Consider the following 23,011-nt stretch of genomic DNA (forward strand, 5'->3'; position numbering starts at 1 on the left):
ACCTGACCTCAAGAGATCCTCCCACCTTGGCCTCCCAGAGTGCTAGGAATAATCCTATAAATGCATGAGCCACCACGCCCCATCCAAAGGTCATTTCTAGGATTATATTCATTTGTGAGCTTCCTTTTCTCATTTCTTAGTTGGATAGAGAGCCTATTTTCTGACTTTCAGGGGATATACATTAAAAAAAAAATCCTGTATTTAATTCTGCTTTATACATACTTTTTATTAAATCAAGTGTTTCACATCATTTTTATTGCTAATGACTTTTAATAGCCTTGTAATGTATAATGAATGTCCTTCTAAGTTTGGTCTTCTCTAAGTGGTAATTATTATGAAAGGCATGGTTTTCTAAGGCTAAATTGTAATATATTTGTTAGAGAGCCAGGTCCTTTCCCCCTCATTCTTCCCATTTGTCATCCAACAATTAAAGTTCCCCTGTGTAGTGTGTGGGATTGGAGTCTTCTGTTCCCTGCATACCAGACCGACTTCCCTGCACTCTGGTTGGAAGAGTGTGTTGCCAGCCTGCCAGCCATTGGATTTTCTCTTTTTCAGATATAATGTATGTTGATTTCTTCATGATCCTAAGCCTTGTCCCATAGCCTCTCCTTTGTATTAGTGTAGATACACACACACACACACACACATTTAGGATAGAGATGTAATACATTTTATGTTCACTGTATCTAAGTTTAATACCTCAAAAACATAGAATAAGTATTCTTTCCCAATGGCCACTGACATCATTTTTGCATCTGTCTGGCATACTGCTTTTGGTTATACTTACCTATTTTGTAAATATTTAACTTAAAATTTTTCTGTACACTTATTTTCTTTAAGTCTATGTCATTAGTTTTTTTCCAAATATGTCTTGGGAAACTTCACCTGGGGCTTGGTAGCAACTATTAATACTTAATAAACACTATCTGGTGATGATAATGGCAGTACTGTGACATGTTTCAGAAGGTGGTCTTTTAGTTCCCAATTGCAAATGGAGGATGTAAAAAATTCTCTTTTTTATGTAGCGTGTGCGGCTTCTTATTTAAAAAAGAATGGGTGTGTTTGATGGATTTTTAAAATAAGTTAATTTTTAGAAGCATCCTAACAGAAGCTACTTTAAATCAGGAAGCTTCGACACAGTGCTGAGGGAAATAGGTTCTTGATTGCATTAGGCAATGACTGTGTTGGGCCTGCCTTACTTAAACTTCACCTGAAGCTTGTTGAATAAAAGTTGGTAAGCAAAGGTTTCACATCCTCTGAGTCCTTTACCCTAATAACCAATACTCTGCCTTAATCTTTTTCCTTGTGACTTACAAAAGTGTTGTAAAAATAGTACACAGTTCACATTTACCCTTCATCCAGCTTCCTCAAATATTAATATCTTAGCATGACTGTTGTACAACAATTATCAATGCCAGAAGCTTAATGTTGGTAAAACAGTATTATGTGATCTACAGACCCTATCCAAATTTCACCTCTTGTCCCACTAGCATCCTTTTTCTGGTGCCAGATTCAATCTGGAGTCCCCCATTACATTTAGTTGTCATGTGTCCTTAGTCTCTTCACCTCCAGTCTGGGTCAGGTCTTCTGTCTTTCTTTGTCCTTTATAATTTGGATATTTTTGAAATGTAGTGGCTAATTATTTTATAGCACCTCTCTCAATTTGGGTTTGTCTGATGTTTCCACATGATTAAATTCAGGTTATGTGTTTTTGGCAAGAGTACCACCGAAGTGACTGGTGTGCACTTTGCAGGACATCACAATACGTGATGTTAAGATGTCTCATTTCTGGTGGGCTTAATTTTACCACTTAGTTAAGGTGATACTACCTTTCTCCAATGTGAAATTATTACTAATACTTTTCTCATTTTAATAAGTATCTTATGGGGAAATAAGAGTGATTCAACCACCCTCTTTCTCCTCACTTTTGCCCACTAACTTTAACAGTCTTGCCTCTGACAATTATTACTGCGGTGTTTGCCAGATGGTGACTTTTCTATCTTTGCTTTTACATTTAGTAATTGGAATTATATTCTATGGAAGAATTGTGTGTTGTCCTCCTTTTTTTAATATATATATTTATTTCTGTAAGTATGGACTCATGGATATTTATTTACTTCTGTACTTTATATTCCATTGCTATCATTATTTATTTTATTGCTCAGATTGTCCCAGATTGGCCTTTGGGAGCTTCTTCAAGTTGGCACCTGTGTTCTTCTGATATGCCGTCATAATTTTTGAGCAATTTCTTACTTTCTGGCACCAGAAAACATTCCAGGTTTATCTTGTACTTTCCCTAACCCTAGTCCTGGGGAATCACCGATTTCTCTAAGCAACCTTGTACTTTTTATTGGGGAATGGTGGTTTGAAACTAAGATATGATCGCTAGCTGTGTTCATTGTTGCTGGGGCATCATCTTCTGCCTTGAGCATTTAAATTTCAAATTTATGGAGGTGTATTGAAACTGAAAGATAGCCAGTGCCCTTCTGTGTGGACTGATGATCTTCAAATGATTCTCTAGTGAAACTCTCCTTTTTTCTAATTAAAATGCTATTTTTTCTCATTTTAAAGGGAAAATGGATTAAGTTAATTAATAGAATCATTTCGAATTTTTGCATTTTTCAGAAAACTTTTTATTGTTTTGGTGGCTACTCTACATTTGTTTGGATGTATAAAGGGTGATAAATGAGTGTATAAGTAGGAAACAGATATTAACAGAAGCTCAAACAATTTATTATTTTTATAGCCTGTTTTGTGGGCAGTGTTTCTGTTGAATACATATATTCTAGGCATTCTCTGTATAATTTCTAATATAATGGGGATAAGCATTTATATCTTGTGTTCTATTTGAAATACTGTGACTCTCCTGTTTCCCACCATGTGAACACATCTGAGAACTGCAGCTGTAGGCTTCTACTTCACGTTCTCATCTTGATATCTCTTCTTCCTTTCCTGCCCCCGGTATGGTTTCCTTTCTTCCCATCTTTTTATTAATTTATCCATTCAGTCAACAAATATTCACTGGATGCCTAGTATGTCCTCAGGCACTGTTCTATTGCAGGAGATACAGTGGTGAACTAAGCAGAGGAAAATCTCAGTGTTACTGTATCTTTCATTCTAGTTAGGGGAGTGGTGAAGAGGCAGTACACAATAAACATAATTAGAAGTAAATTACATAGTATGTTAGAAAAAGATACTTCTCTCCATTTTTTTTTCTGTCTACTCCTCCCTCCTGCTACATTTACTGAGTAATTGCTTTCCGTAGGACACTGTTGGAAATCTTTAAAATAAACAATGAATGAAAGAGACCCTCTCTAGGACCTCTGCTTAATCCCTAAGCAGCTGAAGCCACAGGAAATAACACAAAAGAACTGGGGAGTTACAGAATACGAAATGAAAATTTATTTCACAAGGGTTTTGTAGAAGAATATTTAAGTGAACGCAATTTGAAGCATCAAAATGGTTTTTCCTAGAAGAGATTTGGCAGACTTAATAGAAGTAAATAAAGCATTTGAAAAAGTTAACCAGCACACTTATGAAAGATAACAAAATGATTTTGCTGTAATTGGCTAAGTTTGGGCCAGTGCAATTGCAAGTACTCTGTTTGCTTTTTAAATCATAGTAAGAACATTCCACAGTAATATATTGGCTGAAGAAAAGGAGAAAGGTAGAGTGGTTCCTTGTAATGGTTTTATGGAGGGGAATTGAGGGGTGGTGAATTTTAGTTTTAAGTTTACAGGAGTGCTTTGATAATGATATTTCACTTTTTCCTAAAAAGTTGTATAAGTCACACTTGGAAATTAGGAGGCTTTTGTTTTTTAATGCCTCCCGTATATCCGGGAATGGGAAAGGAGCCTTTTAAAAGATTTCCATTCCACTCATGTATTGGTTAATGATAGGCAAGTCACATATTGTACCTTTATTCTATATTTGTTTTCTCATTTATAAGTTATGAGATAAATACTTATTTATAATTAGAGGTAATTTGTAGATCTTTGAATGTATCAAAAGTTAGGAATGCTATTTGCAGTAAAAACTACTACACATGTATTTTAATAGTGAAATTTAAGGGGTCAAAGAACTTTCAAGTATAGTTTTAAGTAGAACAATTGTCTTGCTATTTTTAAGATATCGTGAGCTGTATAAAATGTGCGTGTCTGAGATGACATAAAGATAATACATTAAATGATTCTTGTAGAGTCAGGGCTTTGTGAATGGTATTTTTTAATGTATTAACTTCATGTAATATAATTTTGTGAATTTTAATAAAATATATCAATACAATCAAATTAAATATTCATAAATGAAGTCAAAAATTTATATGTATAGCATCTTCTATCAAAATCATATTATTTAACCATGAAGAATTTTGAATTTCTGTTGATTATTTAGAATATAGTTTATTAATATATTTTTATCATTTGAATTAAAATTCATGTTAATTCTTTCAGTGTTTTATTGTAGGCAGTTCTGTGGTCTATAACAATGCTATCCAATAGACATAAAATGTGTGCCATGTCTGTAATTTAAAAATTTCTGGTAGCCACAGTAAGAAAAGTAAAATGATACAGATTAAATGTATTTTATTCAGCTATTTTAATTAACCCAATCTATCCAAAATAATCATTTTAATTTGTAATCAACGTAAAAACCTGAATGAGATATTTTACGTTTTTTTTTCATTATAAGTCTTTGAAATTTGATATGTACCTTTGCACTTGTATCACATCTTAGTTTGGACTAAATGCATTTCAAGTGCTCAGTAGCCACATGTTGCTGATGGTTATATTGGGTAGTTCGGGTTTATTACTCTTCATGCATCTCATGTTATTTGCACATTGTTTTGGTTTGCTACAGTCGTTTCTTATTTCTAATGCTATTAACACTTTGAGGTTTCAGTTGGTACTTCTTAAGTTGCCATAATTATAGTCAACATTTTATAGGTGTTCTCTTTGAGTCGCTGAATTGGCATAAAAAGAATTTTTTTAATTATTTTTCCTTTCTTATTTTAGCATATTAGGGGGGTACAAATGTTTAGATTACATATATTGCCTTTGCCTGACCCAAGTCAGAGCTTCAAGCATGTCCAGCCCCCATACAGTACACACTGCACCCATTAGGTGTGAATATATCCAACCCCTCCTTCCCCCTCCCACCTGCCCAACACCCAATGAATGTTGCTGCTACATGTGCACATAAGTCTTGATCAATTAATACCAATTGGTGAGTACATGTGGTGCTTATTTTTCCATTCTTGTGATACTTCACTTAGCAGAACGGGCTCCAGCTCTATCCAGGATAATACAAGAGGTGCTAGATCACCATTGCTTTTTGTGGCTGAGTAGTACTCCTTCGTATACATACACCATACTTTATTAATCCACTTATATATTGATGGGCATTTTGGTTGTTTCCACATCTTTACAATTGTGAATTGTGCTACCTACTATCAACATTCTAATGCAGATGTCTTTTTTCTAGAATGTCTTTTTTTCTTTGGGTAGATGCCCAGAAGTGGGATTGCTGGATCAAATGGTAGTTCTACTTTTGTCCCTTTAAGGTATCTCCATATTACTTTCCACAGAGGTTGTACTAGTTGCAGTCCCACCAGCAGTGTATGAGTGTTCCTATCTCTCCGCATCCACGCCAACATTTATTGTTTTGGGACTTTTTGATAAAAGCCATTCTCACTGGAGTTAAGTGATATTTCATTGTGGTTTTGATTTGCATTTCCCTGATCATTAGAGATGTTGAGCATTTTTTCATCTGTTTGTCGGACATTAGTCTGTCTTCTTTTGAAAAGTTTCTGTTCATGTCCTTTGCCTACTTTTTAATGGGTTGTTTTATTTTTTTCTTGCTGATTTTCCTCAGTTCTATATAGATTCTAGTTATCAGCCCTTTATCAGATATGTAGCATGCAAATATTTTCTCCCATTCTGTAGGTTGTCTGTCTGCTCTTGTGATAGTTTCCTTGGCCCTGTGAAGGTTGGAATTCCTTCTTGAAAACTGAGAGACTAATTCTACTGCCTGCTGTGCTGTTGCTTATTGTGTCACTTTGGGCAACTCTCTTAACCTTTCTGATCTTCACAGTCTATGTTTGTAACATGAAGTGGATAAAGTCTTTTGGCATTTTCTAACCACATAATTCTTATTTTTTAAAATTATCTATGCATTTGTTCTAATATATTGACTATTACTCTAATATGCAATGTGTTAGGCATAGTGCCAAAAAAGGCCCATCTAATGGGATCTGTTGTTCGTGAACCATGCTGGTACACCATAAACAGACAGATGGGGGGGGGGGGCGGGGAGGGGAGAGAGAGGAGTAGCCTTAATTCATTCTCAACTATGGGATTATTGCAATTTTATGTCATATCTAGGTATAAATTGGGGGGCCCTGATTTGGGACAAGGAAAAGGTGAGGTCAACAGAGTTGTTTTTTTTCTTCAGTCACCAAGAACTGTATTTTATTTTTTAAAGTTGAATTTTTGATGATGAAAATGATTTCTCTGTATGAGGTAGGTTTTTTTGTTTTGTTTTGTTTTTTCCAGAGACAGGGTCTCACTCTGTCACCCATGCTGGAGTGCGGTGGTGTGATCATAGCTCATTGCAGCCTCGAATGGAGATCCTTCTGCCTTGACCTTCCAAAGTGCTAGGATTACAGGACTGAGCCCTGCACCTGGCCCATAGTCAATATTTTCTTCCTTGTCTGCATGCCTGGTAATTTTTCTTTGGGTGCCAGACATTTTGAATTTTACATTGTTGAGCTTTGGATTTTTTTGTGTTTCTTTAAACTTTTTTTTACTTTGTTCTGTCATAGAGTTAAGTTATTTGAAATTAGTTTGATTTTTAAAAGTTTATTTTTATTTTTATTTTTTTAGAGACAGGTCTTGCTCTGTTGCCTAAGCTGGAGTGCAGTGGTGCAGTCGTAGCTCACTGCAGCCTTGAACTCCTGGGCTCAAGTGGTCTTCCCACCTCAGCCTCCCAGAGTGCCGGGATTATAGGCGTTGAGCCACCATGCCCAGCCAGAGTAGCTTTTAGCTTAACGTTAATATCTCTCTACAACCGAGGCAGTACCCTTCTAAGAACTCCATCCAACAAAACCCAGACATTCTAAGGTGTGTCTTTTTGCTTATAGGAACATGAACTGTGCTTGGTTCGGTGACTCTGGGAAATGTTTGACCTAAGGCTTTCCCCTGTTTCTTTCCCCAGCCTTGGGATTTAGTTGCTTGTCATGTACACCCAGTCTCACCCAAAGACTTTAGGGGAGGCTTCTTATCTGTGGAGCTCCATCTTTGGCAGCTCTCTCCTCTATAGTATTTACCCTGTGCATTGTAACCCTGTGAACTCCAATCTTTGACTCTTCGATTCAGCAAGATCATCAAGTTCTGTTTGGTTTCTGCCTTTCTGTATTGTGCCTGGAAAATGCCTCCAGACAGTAAGATGGGAAGTCATAGGGCTCACCTCATCTATTTCTCTCACCGTTCACAGTCCTGCCCTGCCTCTTGTTCCTTGTCTGATGATTTGCTGTGCCGTATATTTTGTCAATTTTTCTAGTTGTTTACAGCATTAACATAATTTCCATAGCACGTGATCTTTCCTGTGTATAAATGGAAGTCCTCACAATATTTTCTTTTAATTAAATTTTGGTGCTCTCATTAATATGGTCAGCGTCAACAATTTGTGCTGGATATTACATATTCCTGTACATAAGCAGATATGTTAGTAGATTGAATTTTGATTAGCATAGTTTTGATCAAGTTATAGAATTGCTTATTAGAATATGTTATTCTGTTGTAATAGATATTCAAATTACTTTTTATTAATACTAGCTGCAAGTGTTTGTGGTGCTTTGTTCTTAGAAATTTTAAATTGAAGAAGTAGTTGATTATTAAATTCTTGGAATCTGGGGTATCTGTCAGACTGTCTTATTCTGATGATTATTCTTCTCTTCAAGGCAGAACCACTAGCTGTTTCATAAAACTTCCAACTTTTAAATATTTCTCAATCCTAGAGTTGCACTTTACGCTTTCTTCATGTAGAAACAGTGTACCCACACACATACACAAACCCCTTTTTATTCACCAGAAAACATCACTGTCTTCTGATCTCTGCTATACGCACTACAAGAAAGACACATAAGACTATTTTAACTAACTCACTTTTTGGTTAGTTGTCAATTGTAGTACAGGTTGAATATCCCTAATCTGAAAATCCAAAATCCCAAAAGCTCTAAATCTAAAACTCCTTGCACACTAACATGATACTCAAAGGAAGTGTTCCTTGGAGCATTTTGGATTTCAGATTTTTCAGATTAGGGATGCTCAACTAATGCAAATATTTCCAAATATGGAAAAATCCGAAATCTGTAACACTTTTTGGCCCAAGCATTTCAGTTAAAGGACATTCACTTGCAGTGATACTGCATATTCATTCCATATGACATTGCATAGCTTATCAACATGTCATTTTTGCTGTCTTAGCCCTACCCCATGAGCTTGAGCCTCTTGCAACAACTTCCATCCACACTGGCTCCCATTTTACAATTATTTTTCCCCACCAACCCCTGCGTTCTTTCTAGGGGTATTTAAAAAAGCCTATATATGGGACACAACACACTGTGGTATAAGAAAATAATCTGCCTCATTCAGGCTTACTTCATGTTTTCAAGACTGGAGAGTCAGATACCTTGTTTTCAGAAAGAGTATCATCTTTTCATGGTGTTTAGTTTGTTTTTAACTTTCTATTATTTCCAAATTCTTGCAGAAGTATGGAAATAAACAATATTCTTCTGATTACCACCTTTCAAAAAAAAGATTGTTTTTGTTTAGCAACATTATTAATTTATGCTGTTTTTTTCTGTGATCAGGATAATCACAGTTGTCAAGTATGTTCTAGAAATACCATCTCTTTGTTAATAACTCTTCTTATTAAGTCAATAAAAATAGTTTTAAACTTTAATTGTTTTATGAGTAATTGATCTATCTGAACTTATCTTTAAGTGAAAGCAAAGTCATACCCCTAAGTAAAAAGATGGCTTGTATTCAGTTGCTGTGCTATTCAGCTGTTAATACCGGCTTAAGCAAGACTGGTAATCTTGTATAGAAGTTAAGGAACTATGCAACAAACTTTGCAACATTCAAGCTGCATTTCCTTATTGTCCAAAGAATATTCATTTTGATATTTTCTCATTTCATAATATATAACCTTTTCTACTTTTGTGCAGAAACTCTCTCTCAGTATATGTGTGTATATGTGTGTAACACACTGTTACATATGTTTGTATGTGTGTGTATGTATGTTTATATGTGTGTAGGAGAAGATACTTTTCAAATGTTAGCTGAAATATATACTTAAGTGAACTGTGCACATCTTTTTTACTGAAAGCAAACTCATCAAATACATTCATTGAAGGAACCAAAATTTATCAAGGGCTTGCTGTGCGCTAAGTATCATAGTAAGCTCTAGGTATATGCATTTTAGTAAGATTTTTGCACTTCTGCATGGGAGATGTTTTTATCTTAAAAGGGGAAACAAACAAACCAATAATTATAACACATTGTGTTACAGAATCACGTACAAGATAATTGGGAGTACAAGAGAGGAAGATCTAAATTAGTTTCAGTGGTCAGGAAAGTTTCCCGGAAGAGATATTCCGTATGTAAAAAAGAGTGGAAGGCATTTTAGGTAGAGGATACAGCATATGCTTAAACCACAGAGGCCTGAACTACAGTGACTTGCCCAAAGAACTGTAGGTAATTCAGTCTGGCCAGAGTGAAAGTACTAACTGTATTGTGATTATGAGGGAAAATGTTCTAGATCTCAGAAGATATATGCTGATATATTTAGAGGTGAAGTGCCATACTTTCTGCAACTAATTCTCAAATGGTTCAGAAAAAAATACACGTGTTTGTGAATGTGGGAGAGAGTGCACTAATGTAGCAAAATATTAACTGATAAGGCCCGATAAAGGAGGTACAGGTGTTCATTGTACTGTAATGTTTCTGTAAGTTTAACATTGTAAAAAATAAAAAAATAGAGTAAAAATACTCCCAGGTCACTAATAAAACTTTTTTTAAAAAGTGTGCGGTAGCAGTGTAAACATGTAATTGGAGAATTAACTAATAATTATTAATATTTTGTATAGTAGCCTATGAATTGGGTTTTTCTCAGTGATATATCATTATATAAAAGATAGCCTTGGTTGGTCCTGTTATGATGCTGTCTCTTTAATTTATTTTTATTTTTTACAGACAGAGTCTCACTTTGTCACTCAGGCTGGAGTACAGTGGTGTGATGATAGCTCATTGCAACCTCAAACTCCCAGGCTCAAGTGATCCTCCTGTCTCAGCCGACTGAGTAGCTGGGACTACAGACACGTGCCACCAAACCCAACTAATTTTTTTATTTTTTGTAGAAACGGGGTCTCACTGTGTTGCCCAGGCTGATCTATAACTCCAGGCCTCAAGTGATCCTCTCACCTCACCTCCCAAAGTGCTGGGATTACAGGTTACAGGTGTGAGCCAGCATGCCCAACCAATGCCATCTTTAATAAGATTATTTAAATCCTTTTTATCTAAAAAGAAAACATAAAACCCACCCATTAATGTCTAATAATAGGATTAGAAGGGACTAAAAAGTTATATAATTTGCTATTAAATGAATAGGCTAAATAGGCATATGGCTGTCTATACAATAATCCCCTTATCTGTGGTTTCACTTTCAGCAATTTCAGTTGCCTTAAGTAAAAAATATTAAATGGAAAATTCCAGAAATAAAATTCATAGGTTTTAAATTGCATGCTGTTTTGAGTAGTGTAATGAAATCTCACATTGTCTCGCTGTGTCCTGCCTAGGCTGTGAATCATCCCTTTGTCCAGCATATCCATGTTGTATATGCTGTCCACCCCATTGGTCACTTTGTAAGCTGTCTCAGTTATCAGGTCAAAAAAATGTAGTAAATTCAGTACAGGATTCAGTAATATCTGCAGTTTCAGGCATCCACTGGGGGTCTTGGAATATATCCCCCATGGATAAGGGGGGATACTTAGAAACACCCCTTTGAAGAAACTTCTTTGACCTTTCTAATGCTTAAGCAGAGGGTCATAGTATAATAATTTCTGGGTGTTCTAAGATTATTTTTTAAGAAGAAAGAGCCCATAAGAATCTAATTAATATGCACTGTAACCCTTAAAAGAAAGTGGCAGGGAGTAAAAGTAGATAATTTAATGCATATTAAATAAGTATAACAAATAATATCTCTCTAATTTATAGTCCTTAGTGGGAGAACGAAGGCTGGAATGGATGGTGGAGAAAGAGTTGAGGATACAATTGAGAGGAGAAGGGAAAAGACAAAGGATAGAAATGGAGAACAAAAGACAGGGCAAAGCAGAGGAGTACACGTTGGGGAGTAGAAGATGGATTTGGCAGATTCTGAGGTGTTTTTTATATCACATGCAGTTGATGTAGGTTCTTCTGCCATGTAGTGCCCTTTAACTGTGAATCCCTGTAATCGTTTTTTCCAGTTTTTATATGTTTGTTATCCATATTTTTAAACACTACTCATAATAGGATAATTGAAACAACTTATAATGTGGAAATTTTCTTCAATGATAAAGAAAAAGCTACTAGAGAAATATCACTTCTCTGACCAGATGAAGTCAGGCTTCACCCATATTTCAATTTATTACAATGAAACTCACACATAAGAAAAGTTATAGGGAGTCGTAATCTTTTGAAATTGAGTTTTGGCAAAGTTTGATTTTTCAAACAGGATTTTCTATGTTATAAGACTATTTTATTGAGGATATTATCTTTCTTTTATTATTCACCTTTAATGTCTTCTACTTTTTCCGTCCTGTGTCATCTCAAATTACTGTGGAGCAGAGATTGGAATTCACCTGTTGAGATTGCTCTCTATTCAGGGAAAAATAGCTTTGTGTTTCACCTACAAGCTGATCTGTAATTGCTTGGGTAATATGATAATGGATTCTAATAACTAAACTTTTTTAAAGGATTTTTTTTCCCTGTACAATACATTTTGTTCTTCCTAGTATTTGCTTTTTCTTTTAGCAAAATTAACACATCAAAAGGATGATAGATGATATCATGAACCTAATGTTCATTTAAAAAGTCAAGTACACTGAACAATTTTAGGAAAATGTACAAAAGTCAGGTAGATGAACAATTTTAGGAAAAAAAAATTTCTCCTTGGATGCTTTAAAAAAAAAAGCTAATTTCTGTCTCCACTTTCCTACCCACCACTTTCTTTTCTTGCATGTATTTATTTTTACAGGCATGAGAGTTTTTAATGGACATTCACTTCTCTTATCTTAGTTCTTCCTGCCTGCTTCTCTTTTTCATTTTCGTGTGTTTATTTTTCTGACATGTATTAATCAAAGTCCAAGTTGCACTGCAGGCTGGAGCTATCTGGTTGAGGCTGACACTGTATTCATTTCAAGCCCTGCTGGCCCTTCATTTTGGCTTCCAGGGCTGTGTTCTCCAAGACCATCCCCTTCTACCACCACCACCACCAATGGGGATGGACTTGAAGTTCCCAGGATGTCTGTCAGTGTCCCCTTGCCAGCTCCTGGCTAATAGCCAGTCTGAGATTGCAGAAGTTTAATGGTGAATTCCTATCTGTCATGAACTAGAAGGGCTGCTGGGCACATGGTAGGTAAGAGCCTGATAAGTGTTTGGATGAATAGAGAAATGAATGTGCAAAGGAAGATAACTCATAACTGAAGTCCTTCAGGAATGAAGCTGTTTAAGCAAGCACGTCTGTCCATAAGTATAGCCAATTAAGTGTGCAGTTATAAGCATGCATGTGTGTCAGTGTGTTTCCATTAGATTACTGCAGCCCTCGGGTTCTCTGGTGAGTTTAGATGCAAGCATGGCCTGGCAGGAAATGCTTGTGCTATGAGTAATCAGGAGACTTCCCAGGAAAAAGGATGTCAGAAGCATGGGGATTCCACATTTAGCCTCACTTTTAGTATGAAATGACTTCTATATCCTATCTATTGGAGGGACCAACTCTCATTAGAATTAATTCTTGAAATACAACCTTGCAAAGTCCGAACTTTCTCACGTTGACTAAGAGCAAGATCATCTTTGATAAATTTTTGCATTGAATTGACAAGGCAAAATTCTCCCCAAGTCCAGGGGTTTCACATTTTGCACATGCTCTCTCATTCCATTGTGGTTTAAACCAGGTTGCTATTATACAGAGTATTTTAGCAGCCTTGATCTTGGAGACATCAAGACCATTATTCCTGTTGTTGCTGATTTAGTGTTACAGCTGCTTCCTCTTTATGTGATTTAATTTGAAGTTTCAGCCCACCAGGGGGCTATTGGTCCCCACCTATGCAGCTTTAAGAGCTGGCTGCTGTTTTGTGCTTGGATGTTATTTCCATTCCTATTCATAGTGATTTTTCCCCTTCTATATTCATCTAGCAACAGCAAGGCACTGTTCCAGGAACTTGCTTTCTCTACATAAGGCATAACATGGAACCATTTGGATGGAAAAATTATAAATTAAAATTATTCTGTTCATTTTAAAATATTCATATTGTGTTGCTCAAATGCCAGTAACTGGAAAATCATGGATAATGTCCTGTTTTTATAACCTCTTTCAGAATGTTTTAAAATCTGTTTATGTTGTTACTTAGCCATCTCTTTTCCTGGAGTGGATTTTGTGATAAGATTTTTTTTTTTTTAAAGTTGTATGAATCCAGTGTCTGATGGCATATATAATATTAAAGATGATACCACTAGTTGCAATCCATTTTTAAAATAGAAAAATATTTATTCCATGTACAGAGAATATTTATAAAATTATAAGACTACAAAGATAGCCTGTGAACATGCCAGACTATTTCTTTGGAGGAGAAAGCTTTTCATTAAAACTAAGCAAAGGTTTATTATTTCTGGAACTAGGTATTTAATTTAAACTAAGAAAACCCATATACTCATAAAACTACTGATTTCAAATACTAAAAACATCTCCAATTGTTTTTTAATAGAGCTGTTGTTTGATGTCTTCTGTTCTCAGTGCTAAGTTATTGATTCTTTAATTTTGGGAAACTAAAATTTTATTTCTATTCTTGTATTTTCCATGTTGTGTGGGTGTGGGTGAGGATGTGAATGTCTCAGAATGTTTTTATGCGGTTTAGATACCTTTTTGTTAAAGTAAATATATCCTTTATTCTAAAGGAAAGAATAGTGATTGGAGATCTCAGCTTTATGCTGTGTATTTTTCCACCTCTGTGGAACATACTAAAGAGAATGAAGATCTTTATTTTTTGCTTTTTTACTCTGTAAGTTTTAAGTCCACATTCCCATAAAAGCCATTTGTTTTATTTGTTGTCTCTCTTGGCTAGGAGTATTTAAATGTATTTTTGAAACTCTTCCATCAACTAAAGACAATTTAAAGTTATTTTAAGACACTTTCTAGAAACTTACACTTTGGTTCAGGGTAAAGTCTTAGCTTGTGTGCCTGTGTATGTGTGGAGCTTCTTCAGAAGCAGCAAATCACTTGAGCATGAACAAATTTCACAGGCTCATTTCGTTGTTTGTTTTAGCCTTGTGAATCATTTGGCTTTTTAAAATAAGCTAATCTTTTAATGGAGTATGCGTTCAGAAAAGTTCTATGTGCCATGAAAACCTGGATGGTTCTTGCTAACTCTGTTTTATTTGTTGTAAATAACCCTAGGTGATCCAAAAGTATTCCCTCTCTATTTTTGAAGGGATATTATGGCAGACTTTAATATTTGAAGTCAGGATTCTTTATAACAACAAACACACACACACATATATATGTTTTCCTAAAGTCTGATTTATGAAAAATAGGATGCAAGCTGTCAGTCAACAAGTTTTCCAACACAAACACTAAGTGTATGCAGCAACCTACTTTTTTAAACATAGCAATAAAATGAACACTGTTTTTAATTGGATAAAGAAGATAGATTAGAATAGTTTCAACAGGAAAAATGGCTACTTTATAATTAATAATATGTGAGTTAAACCTTAACTCTACTTGACATTTTTCCTTGGGCTGGCGACACACTGATTAGTGAGTTAACTGCTGGTAGTCTCTAATCTGTGGAGTGACTGTTTCAGGTCCAGGGCTTATGGTGTTCAATAATATAGGTATTCTCTGAGGTGGGAATGAAGCTTTAGTCTTGATCAAAGTGCTTTGGAGGAAGCACAGTTGAACTGATTGGCTGTGAATGTTAATCACTTCCTAGGACGCACTGATAATTTACAGCATTGTTGTAACTCTCTGGTGTTCATAAAATGAACTTAATAACCCACTGCCACCATGGGATAAGCTGCTTTTTCTCTGCAATTGAATACCCTGACTGCCTGAATAATAGGGTTGAGAAATACTGCATTAAAAAGAGTGAGCAGCTGTATGATGAAGGAAACAGCTCTGCAACAGATTTGTTAATTATCTCCTTTGATTCACAGAGGGTGTTTGTGAGATATGGTTGACCAGTGAAGACACAGGGGCTTATGGCAGAGATAATGGCACCAATCTCCCCATACTCCTGTGGAAATTGGTTGAAGTGATTCCCGAGGGAGCAATGCTGAGGCTTGGCATGACAAATCCACCCTATATTTTAGAGCATCTGGAGGTAAGGAAAAGCACCCCATTTGCATGCTGACACAGACACTAACCAATTCAGACAATGTGGCAGCCTCAGTATCGTTGCATGAGCTTCATTTAAAACCACTTTCACATTTTTTTTTGTAGTCCCACATTACCAAGAATGAATTGAGACTTTCAAATCCCCTTCTTTGGTAGTCAACACTTCTTGTTTTTGCTTCCTCATCATTAATTAACATTGCCTAGATTTTTCAGTACTTGCTACATTGTCATGGTTCTCTGTTTCTTCATTGCAGCCCTTCAGTTTTCCAACACATAAATTTGCCTGTTCCTCCATTTTGAACCTTTGTCTAATTCAGAACTGCTAATGTGTTGTGTTAATTTTGCAACCAGTAGTCAGTCAATGTTGCGGGTTTTTATACTACTTTTAGCCATATGAGTAAGAATGCTGTGCCTTACGGTTGAAGATGAGTTGTCAATTTCATCCCATCATCTGGTGATACTTAGGGGTGACATGGAATCAAAGGGACATAGAGTTTGGTATTCTTCCACTAGATTTGTACATAATTTACTATGGCACCTATATTGCCATTGCAATGCTTATTCCCAAATAAATCATTTTCTTTTAGAGAGTCTCACTCTTTGTTATTTAGGTTGCCATAATGGTGATCACTGTGAACGAAAAAAGGAGGTGATTCTGAGATCCCTGGTTTCATGTTTATCCCTTCCGTGGATCAGGATGATTACCCTTAAGTAGTTAACTGTCAAACTAGAAACATGAGCGTGTGTCCAGGTAACTGTGGGACCTGAGGACAAATGCCACAGTAAATATGAGCAAAGAATATGGACAGGGAAGCAACCATGTAAATGAAAAAATACATACTAGGATCTTTGACTCTTATTTGAGAAATAAAATGATTACCCACACCTGTAGTTATGGACATGGAACCTGATAAGTGCTGTGGGAAAGTCACTTTTCTTTTTAATCAGGTGTGTTTTTTGCCATATGTTTTTGCAGAAAAATAGCATTCCAAAAAGCTATAAGCAAGTACAGTTGCTGAAATTTAATGCATAAATGCTAGTGAATATCCAAACATTTAAAAGATTGTTTCTGTTGATTTGATTTAGGACCGTCCTTGTTGAGGTTTTTATTGAACAGCCTCCTTAATATCAACAATGTATTTTAGAAATTCTGAAAACAGAGTTAATAATATGACTATAATTTAGCAATTTCAATTTTGTTATTTATGTTTTCCTAGCTAGATCTCTGTAGTAAGGGCATATGATTTATATGTTAAGTTTGGTACTTTAGACAATGTGAGATGATTATGATTTGCTATTTAAAAATAAGTTACAGGCATGTCAACTTTTACTTAACACTTTGACTCAACACTTGAAAAAGCAAGTGATTCTCTGTAAAAAAAAAAAAAAAAAATCAAATATGCTAAGAGCTGTGGCAGTCTTGCTGTGTTTGCAGTAAATGTGAGGCATAATCATGAAGACCAGGAGATGTGCTAGATATGTGGTGGGTAGGCAGAGAAACAGGCCCCACCAATGTACAGTGTATTATAAGATGCCAGTTTCTCTGACTTGAAAATGATCTGATCAGGGATCCAGGAACCCCAGGACCCCTAGTAGCTAGAGTCAGGGAAGTTCAGGTAGCGAGTAAACACAAAGGAAAACATCACATATTGGCTCAGAGGTGACTAACCAAATACTTCTTGGAATGACTTTAGCATTTTAATTGATTGCAAGATTGCAGCAGGTGATATTACATTTATATCACATCCTAGTGCTCAGCACCTGACCAGAGAGAGTCATTGACCTCTGAATAGATAACTCTGGGAGAGCTTCTAACAATCAACAGAAGATATAAAATATAACTTTATACTTTACCTGGAAAACACCAGATGTTTAGTTCATAGATCATAGTTGGAGTGATAACAAGTTCTGATTGTCACAATATGTTTTTTAAAATCTTGCTCCAAAATATGTGTAATATTTGCCTTCCCTGTTATATTGTCATCTTGAGGCAATGACCTTGTCATCTCCATCTCTGGATTGATCCCACCCAATAGTGGCTCCATAAATGAGTAAATAAAAGAATAAATAAAGGAAAGGCCTCCTTCATAAAATAAATTATAGAACCCACACTATAGTCTTACACTTTGAATTCTTAACACTATGGCCAGAAGAGGCAGCCAAAGATGACGAATTAAATGAGCTTCAAGGGTGAGAGTTTGCCCTGAGAGAAAGCCACCCATTCCTATGTACTCTACAAGGGGGGGATGATCCAAGCTATGTACCACACCAAGGGAGAAAGGCCATCCAAAGGAAACAGAACAAAAGGAAATTAACAAACAAAGGTACACAAGAATCAAAGATCCACGCCATCTGGAAGTAAGAGCTTTCAAACTCTTCCTTTGTCACTTTGACAAGGCCTTCACACCTTGGTGTTTCTTCTCATCTTCCTCTTCGGTGGCAGAGCCCGGTGCTTGTCTTGTTACACAAACACATCCTTATGTGACAGAAAAGGTGACTAAACCCCAGAAGGCGCATGTGGCTTCCCAGTGTCAGAAAGTGCCTGAGGAAGGGGCACCTAAGCCCGGTGATCCTCAGTCCGTGCCCAGCAATACGTTGTGTTTTTCCGTTTTCCTCTCACTGCACTTAGCCCACTCTACAGAAAGCATTATCTGGAGAGTGCTGAAGAAAGTTCACCAATAAGAAAAAAAAGACAAAACCCAGAAGATGAAAGCAGATTTTAGAAATAAATAAATAAAACCACAGTGAATGAAGGTAGTGGTTTTTTTAAACCATAGAGACGAAGGGAACCCACTCTTGAAATAACTGCCCTGATGCTTTAATACCTTCAGCGTAAGGATTTCTTGAGAATTTTATTGGTAGGACTCAAGCCTTCTTGTGTTTCTGCAAGATGCTTCACACGACAGACTTTAATTATAGAGCACTTCACTGGGCTGTTTTCCTTCCTCTTCATTCTGTTCACTTCACCTAACTCAGATTTTTTTTTTTAAACGCTTTACCAGCTTTTTTTTTTTTTTAATTGAACAGCTTAAAGGGGAAAAGATTTAAAGGAAAACACCAGTTTCTATCATATTATTTAAAAATATGCTGTAGAAAGATCTGTTGAATACATTTTATTAAGTTTCCCTAAGAGTAGAAGGTGCATATTACACTTAACATAGGATGCACTTTTAAGGTTTTATGAAGAGTCTGACACTGTGTATGGTATTTTATGTAGTAGATATTGAATAAATATGTACTGAATAAAGGAAGGAAGGGGAAACTCTATCACTAACAGGCAGACAGGTAGTGAAGTGTCTGTTTGGAACATCTACAAACCCTATTTTTAACTTACCACTGCCCTTAAAAAGCAATATAGGATTCATTTAAATTATGACATAGATGACAAAGAGATATCTCAAACACAGAGTGGAAAAACACCCTGGAATTGAAGAAACATACCTAATTTGTGTATGATAATAGAAACAATAGATAAAACAATAAATTAAAAAAACTATTTTACTTCATCTTAAAATCTACTGGTGTCTCTCCATTGCCTCAAGGATAAAGATTTATACTCTTGAAATTTTTACTTTACCTTTTTGCCATTACACACTTACCATATGATGACAGTTGGTGGTAATGTGTTAATCAGATATACTAATATTTGCTGCTGCATGTCTTGGCTGATATACTGCCCTTATAGTAGCAAATAAGAGAGATTTTTCCTGTGTTTGCTTTCCTGTTGATATTGCTAATGTAATAACCCTAGCATATTCCTCTTTAATAAACTCTGACCTTATAGAAAGTGAAGCAGCTTATGAATTTGATCACTGCTGAAACTACATTGCTTAGTTTTGCCCTCCTAGTGGTAGGTAGCCCACAGCTAAGGTATTAATTCAGACAGAAAATAATACATGTGAACCCAACAAGGTGTGATGAGACCAGTGACAGCAATACAGTGGCTGCTAATGAGGAACCAGAAAGCACTGGTAACTTTTCCTCCAGACTGAGTACAAATAATAATAATGACAAAATCGTATACTTTATTGAGTACTTAGTAGTTTCAAGAAACCATGCTGATTGCTTTACACATGATCTCTTTTCCTTCTTACAATAAGCTAGCTGTATAGATATGATTCATATTATCCTTATTTTTTCCCCCATTTTTTAGAGACGAGTTGCCCAGGCTGGAGTACAATGGCTGTTCACATGCATAATCCCTGTGCACTACAGCCTTGAACTCCTGGCCTCAAGTGATGCTCCCAACTCAGCCTCCCGAGTACCTGGGCCTACAGGCGCACACCACTGCACTTGACTATTATCCTTATTTTATTAATTGAGAAGCCAAGTGTTAGAAAGGTTAAATAACTGGCTAAACCACATAGCCCGCAGCTGCTGAATTGGTTTCTAATCTAGTCTAACTCTAAAATGCTTCGTACTATACTGCATCTTCACGAAGCCTTCCCAAGCTCTTCCCACATACCTTCTGTGCTTAGTAGTACCCGTGTTCAGCAGACCTCTGTCGGTACTCATCATGGTGCACCAAGACTAATTACTGGTGTGCAAATTCAACACAACTGTTATCTTTAGGGAGGTGCTGTCTTGTTCATCTTTGCGTTTCAGTGTCTGTGATAACACACACACTTGATAAGTGTATATTGAATGAGGTGGTAGCTCAAAGTTTAACTTATTAACTGTTCCTTGACTATATGCCTCATATATTGAAATATCTTCATGTCTGCTGAGCATGTGCTTTTGGAAGTGTTTGCAAATGGTTGGCATATATATTTCTCATAAGTCACACTTCTGTGAAGATGTACTGGATGGTGGGGGAAAATTCATGTAAAGGCTACATTTTATTTATTTGCTCTGCTAAAATACCATAGTGATAGATAGTATCTTTAGGACTATCTAGAGCAAATGAGCTCGTTGTATTATTATTGAATCTGTAGATTATCTAATCTGTTAACTTCTTTCTTCTCCTTCCTGCTTCTTAGCTTTTGCTGCTTTTAAAAATCTCCATTAGAGAAGTCAGCAGTGAATAGTCAAGGAGGAGAAATTAAAATCAGACAATTTGTCTTGGTTTTAGTTTTGTGCATTGGCTGGTAGGGAATAGACAGTTGAAGTTGTTGAGCAGTAAGGAATATGGGAAGCATCTGTGGATTTCATTTACCTAAGGTATCCTGGTCCTTCATGTGTTATGAATACTTTAACAATTATCTGCCTTCAGGAGACCTGTATGTCTCAAAATCATAGCAGAATTTTAGTGTGTCACTTACAGCCTGCTCCAGAGAGGGCAAGTTGATTAATGTAGAGTGCAAGTGCTTTTGATTAAGGACTTCATAATTATAATAAAGCAAATCACATATTTTTAAATTTATATTACTTTGTAAAATATTGCTGAAAAATATTGATACTAAGATTCACATTGATATTATACTACATTTTATTTGCTTGAATTAAAATGTCTAGTATTGTTCAAGATTTACATTTAATATGTTTATGTTACATGTGATTGTAAGGTTAATTACAATGATATTTTAAATATTCCATCTGTGTTTGGTTTGGAAATCTTTTAATCACTATAGCAAATCAGCTTTCTGCTACCTTTGGTTTTAGTTAAATAACCTTATATTTTTACTTAATTGAATATTTAGCCAAATAATTATATCTGGTAAAAGATAGTAGATATCTGTCAAGGATTTTTGTTGCATGTTAATTTATGAACATTAATAATATGTTTGGCTTGGTAGACTTTTTAAAAATGCCTCATAGTTTCAAAATAATAGCAAAATTAGTACCTGCAGTGCTTGCATTTCATCGAAGCAATACAGGATTTCCAAACTGAACTCAACAGTTCAAATGGGGTCTTTAAAATTGTTTTTTCTTAGGGTTTATACTTTCCAAAATAATAGACTAATATGTAAATATATTCTGTACTACTGTATACAAAATATTTTCTCCCTTTTGATGAATGAAAGGACATGCTAGATGATTTATTTTGAGCAAGGAAATAGGAAAAATCCTTCATTTCTGCCATCCACATATAGCTTTTGAGACATGTCAGTATGTGGTTTGATCAGACTGTTGGCACCTCGTTTTTCCCTATTCATAATCCTCAGTGCTCTATTTCATTCTTGCCCTGGCAGTCCTGAATAAATTTCAAGAGGTCAGTGAGCATTCTAACTGCTCAACTTCTCAAATGGATCTGGGTATGAGCATCAGCAAAGCTTTAGGCAGGTCCTTCCACTAAAAAACTTGTATCTCTGCCCTTGTGTCTCAGCCTCTTGGTTCCTGTGATATTCTCTTGTTTCCTTGTCCAGGTGTCAACCCCTAATTCCAGCCCTACCTAAGAAGCCTAAGCTTTTCTTGAGCTAAACAACCCTTCAGAAAAGTTTACATTACTTATTGCTTCCTACTACTACTGAGCCTTGGTTTGTAATGTTAAGTCTGGATGATTAAGCCTCATGATCACACACAAACTAAAGGACCCAGAAAAGAAATGAACTCATAAATAGATAGACTTGATTTCAGAACAGATTACTCTTTGTTGCTGCTGAACATTATGTTATGCTTATTGTCCCAGGCATGTTTTCAGGAGAAAGTGAACTATTTTGTGGGTGAATGTTTCTCGTGTTGAAAATATTGGATATCTCTGTCTTCCTGAGGAGCGCAATGGAAAATGCCTTGTTTAAAAGTCCTGTTTATATGGCCATCAATTATTTATACAGAGACCTACCCTGTGGGCTTTACTGCTACTCTCAGTTCCGGTGTCTAAATTACAAGAAAATGTGCATGGGAGTCTAGACCCAATGTGGGAATATAAATGGCCGACATTTATGGTTCTCCTAATATAAAATGCTTTAATCCATGTTGTAATATAAACTTCTGAACTTCTCAGCCACTATCATTCAATTCTCTTTCTCTTGCCATTGGCCTAAGTTATTGAATATTCCTCGTGAAATACAGTGACACATGGATATTCATTCCCAAAAGAGATAACTTTCCTGAGAGGAAAAGAGCAAAGGGATAAATTGGGTGGCAAGGTGATGAGTGAAAAGGCCTTAGCAAGGCCTTTATAGTGAAACTGATGTTACAGTTGAATATCCTGAGCCCTGTCTGTGTTTATATCTTTTAAGAAAACTTAAAAATATATATATGTATATTTCATTCTAGCATACTTGAGAAACCTGGGAATTTACATACTTTAATCGTGGCATACATATATTCCTACTTTCATCTTTTAGTAGTCTAGTGTACATTTCAGTTTATATAGGAGGGCATTAGGTATGTATATGGTTTAATTTGCATCTTAAAAGGCACTTCACATTGTCAGTCCCCTGAATCCTTAATCTAATCAGAGTAGCTGAGAAGGCTTCTA

The 23,011-nt window shown here is 35.8% G+C and overlaps 1 protein-coding gene across 3 annotated transcripts in view; it reads left to right on the forward strand.

The window, feature by feature from the left end:
• Positions 1 to 23,011, forward strand: part of CDKAL1 (CDK5 regulatory subunit associated protein 1 like 1) — a 584,442-nt gene that overhangs the window by 327,207 nt on the left and 234,224 nt on the right. For all 3 annotated transcript variants that reach the window (XM_045551876.1, XM_045551874.1, XM_045551875.1), the window contains one exon: positions 15,468 to 15,634. In XM_045551876.1, coding sequence (XP_045407832.1) covers positions 15,468 to 15,634 — 167 coding nt within the window. The remainder of the gene's footprint in view (positions 1 to 15,467; positions 15,635 to 23,011) is intronic.

The sequence above is a fragment of the Lemur catta genome, chromosome 5 (assembly GCF_020740605.2).
Source record: "Lemur catta isolate mLemCat1 chromosome 5, mLemCat1.pri, whole genome shotgun sequence".
NCBI classification, from domain to species: Eukaryota; Metazoa; Chordata; class Mammalia; order Primates; family Lemuridae; genus Lemur; species Lemur catta.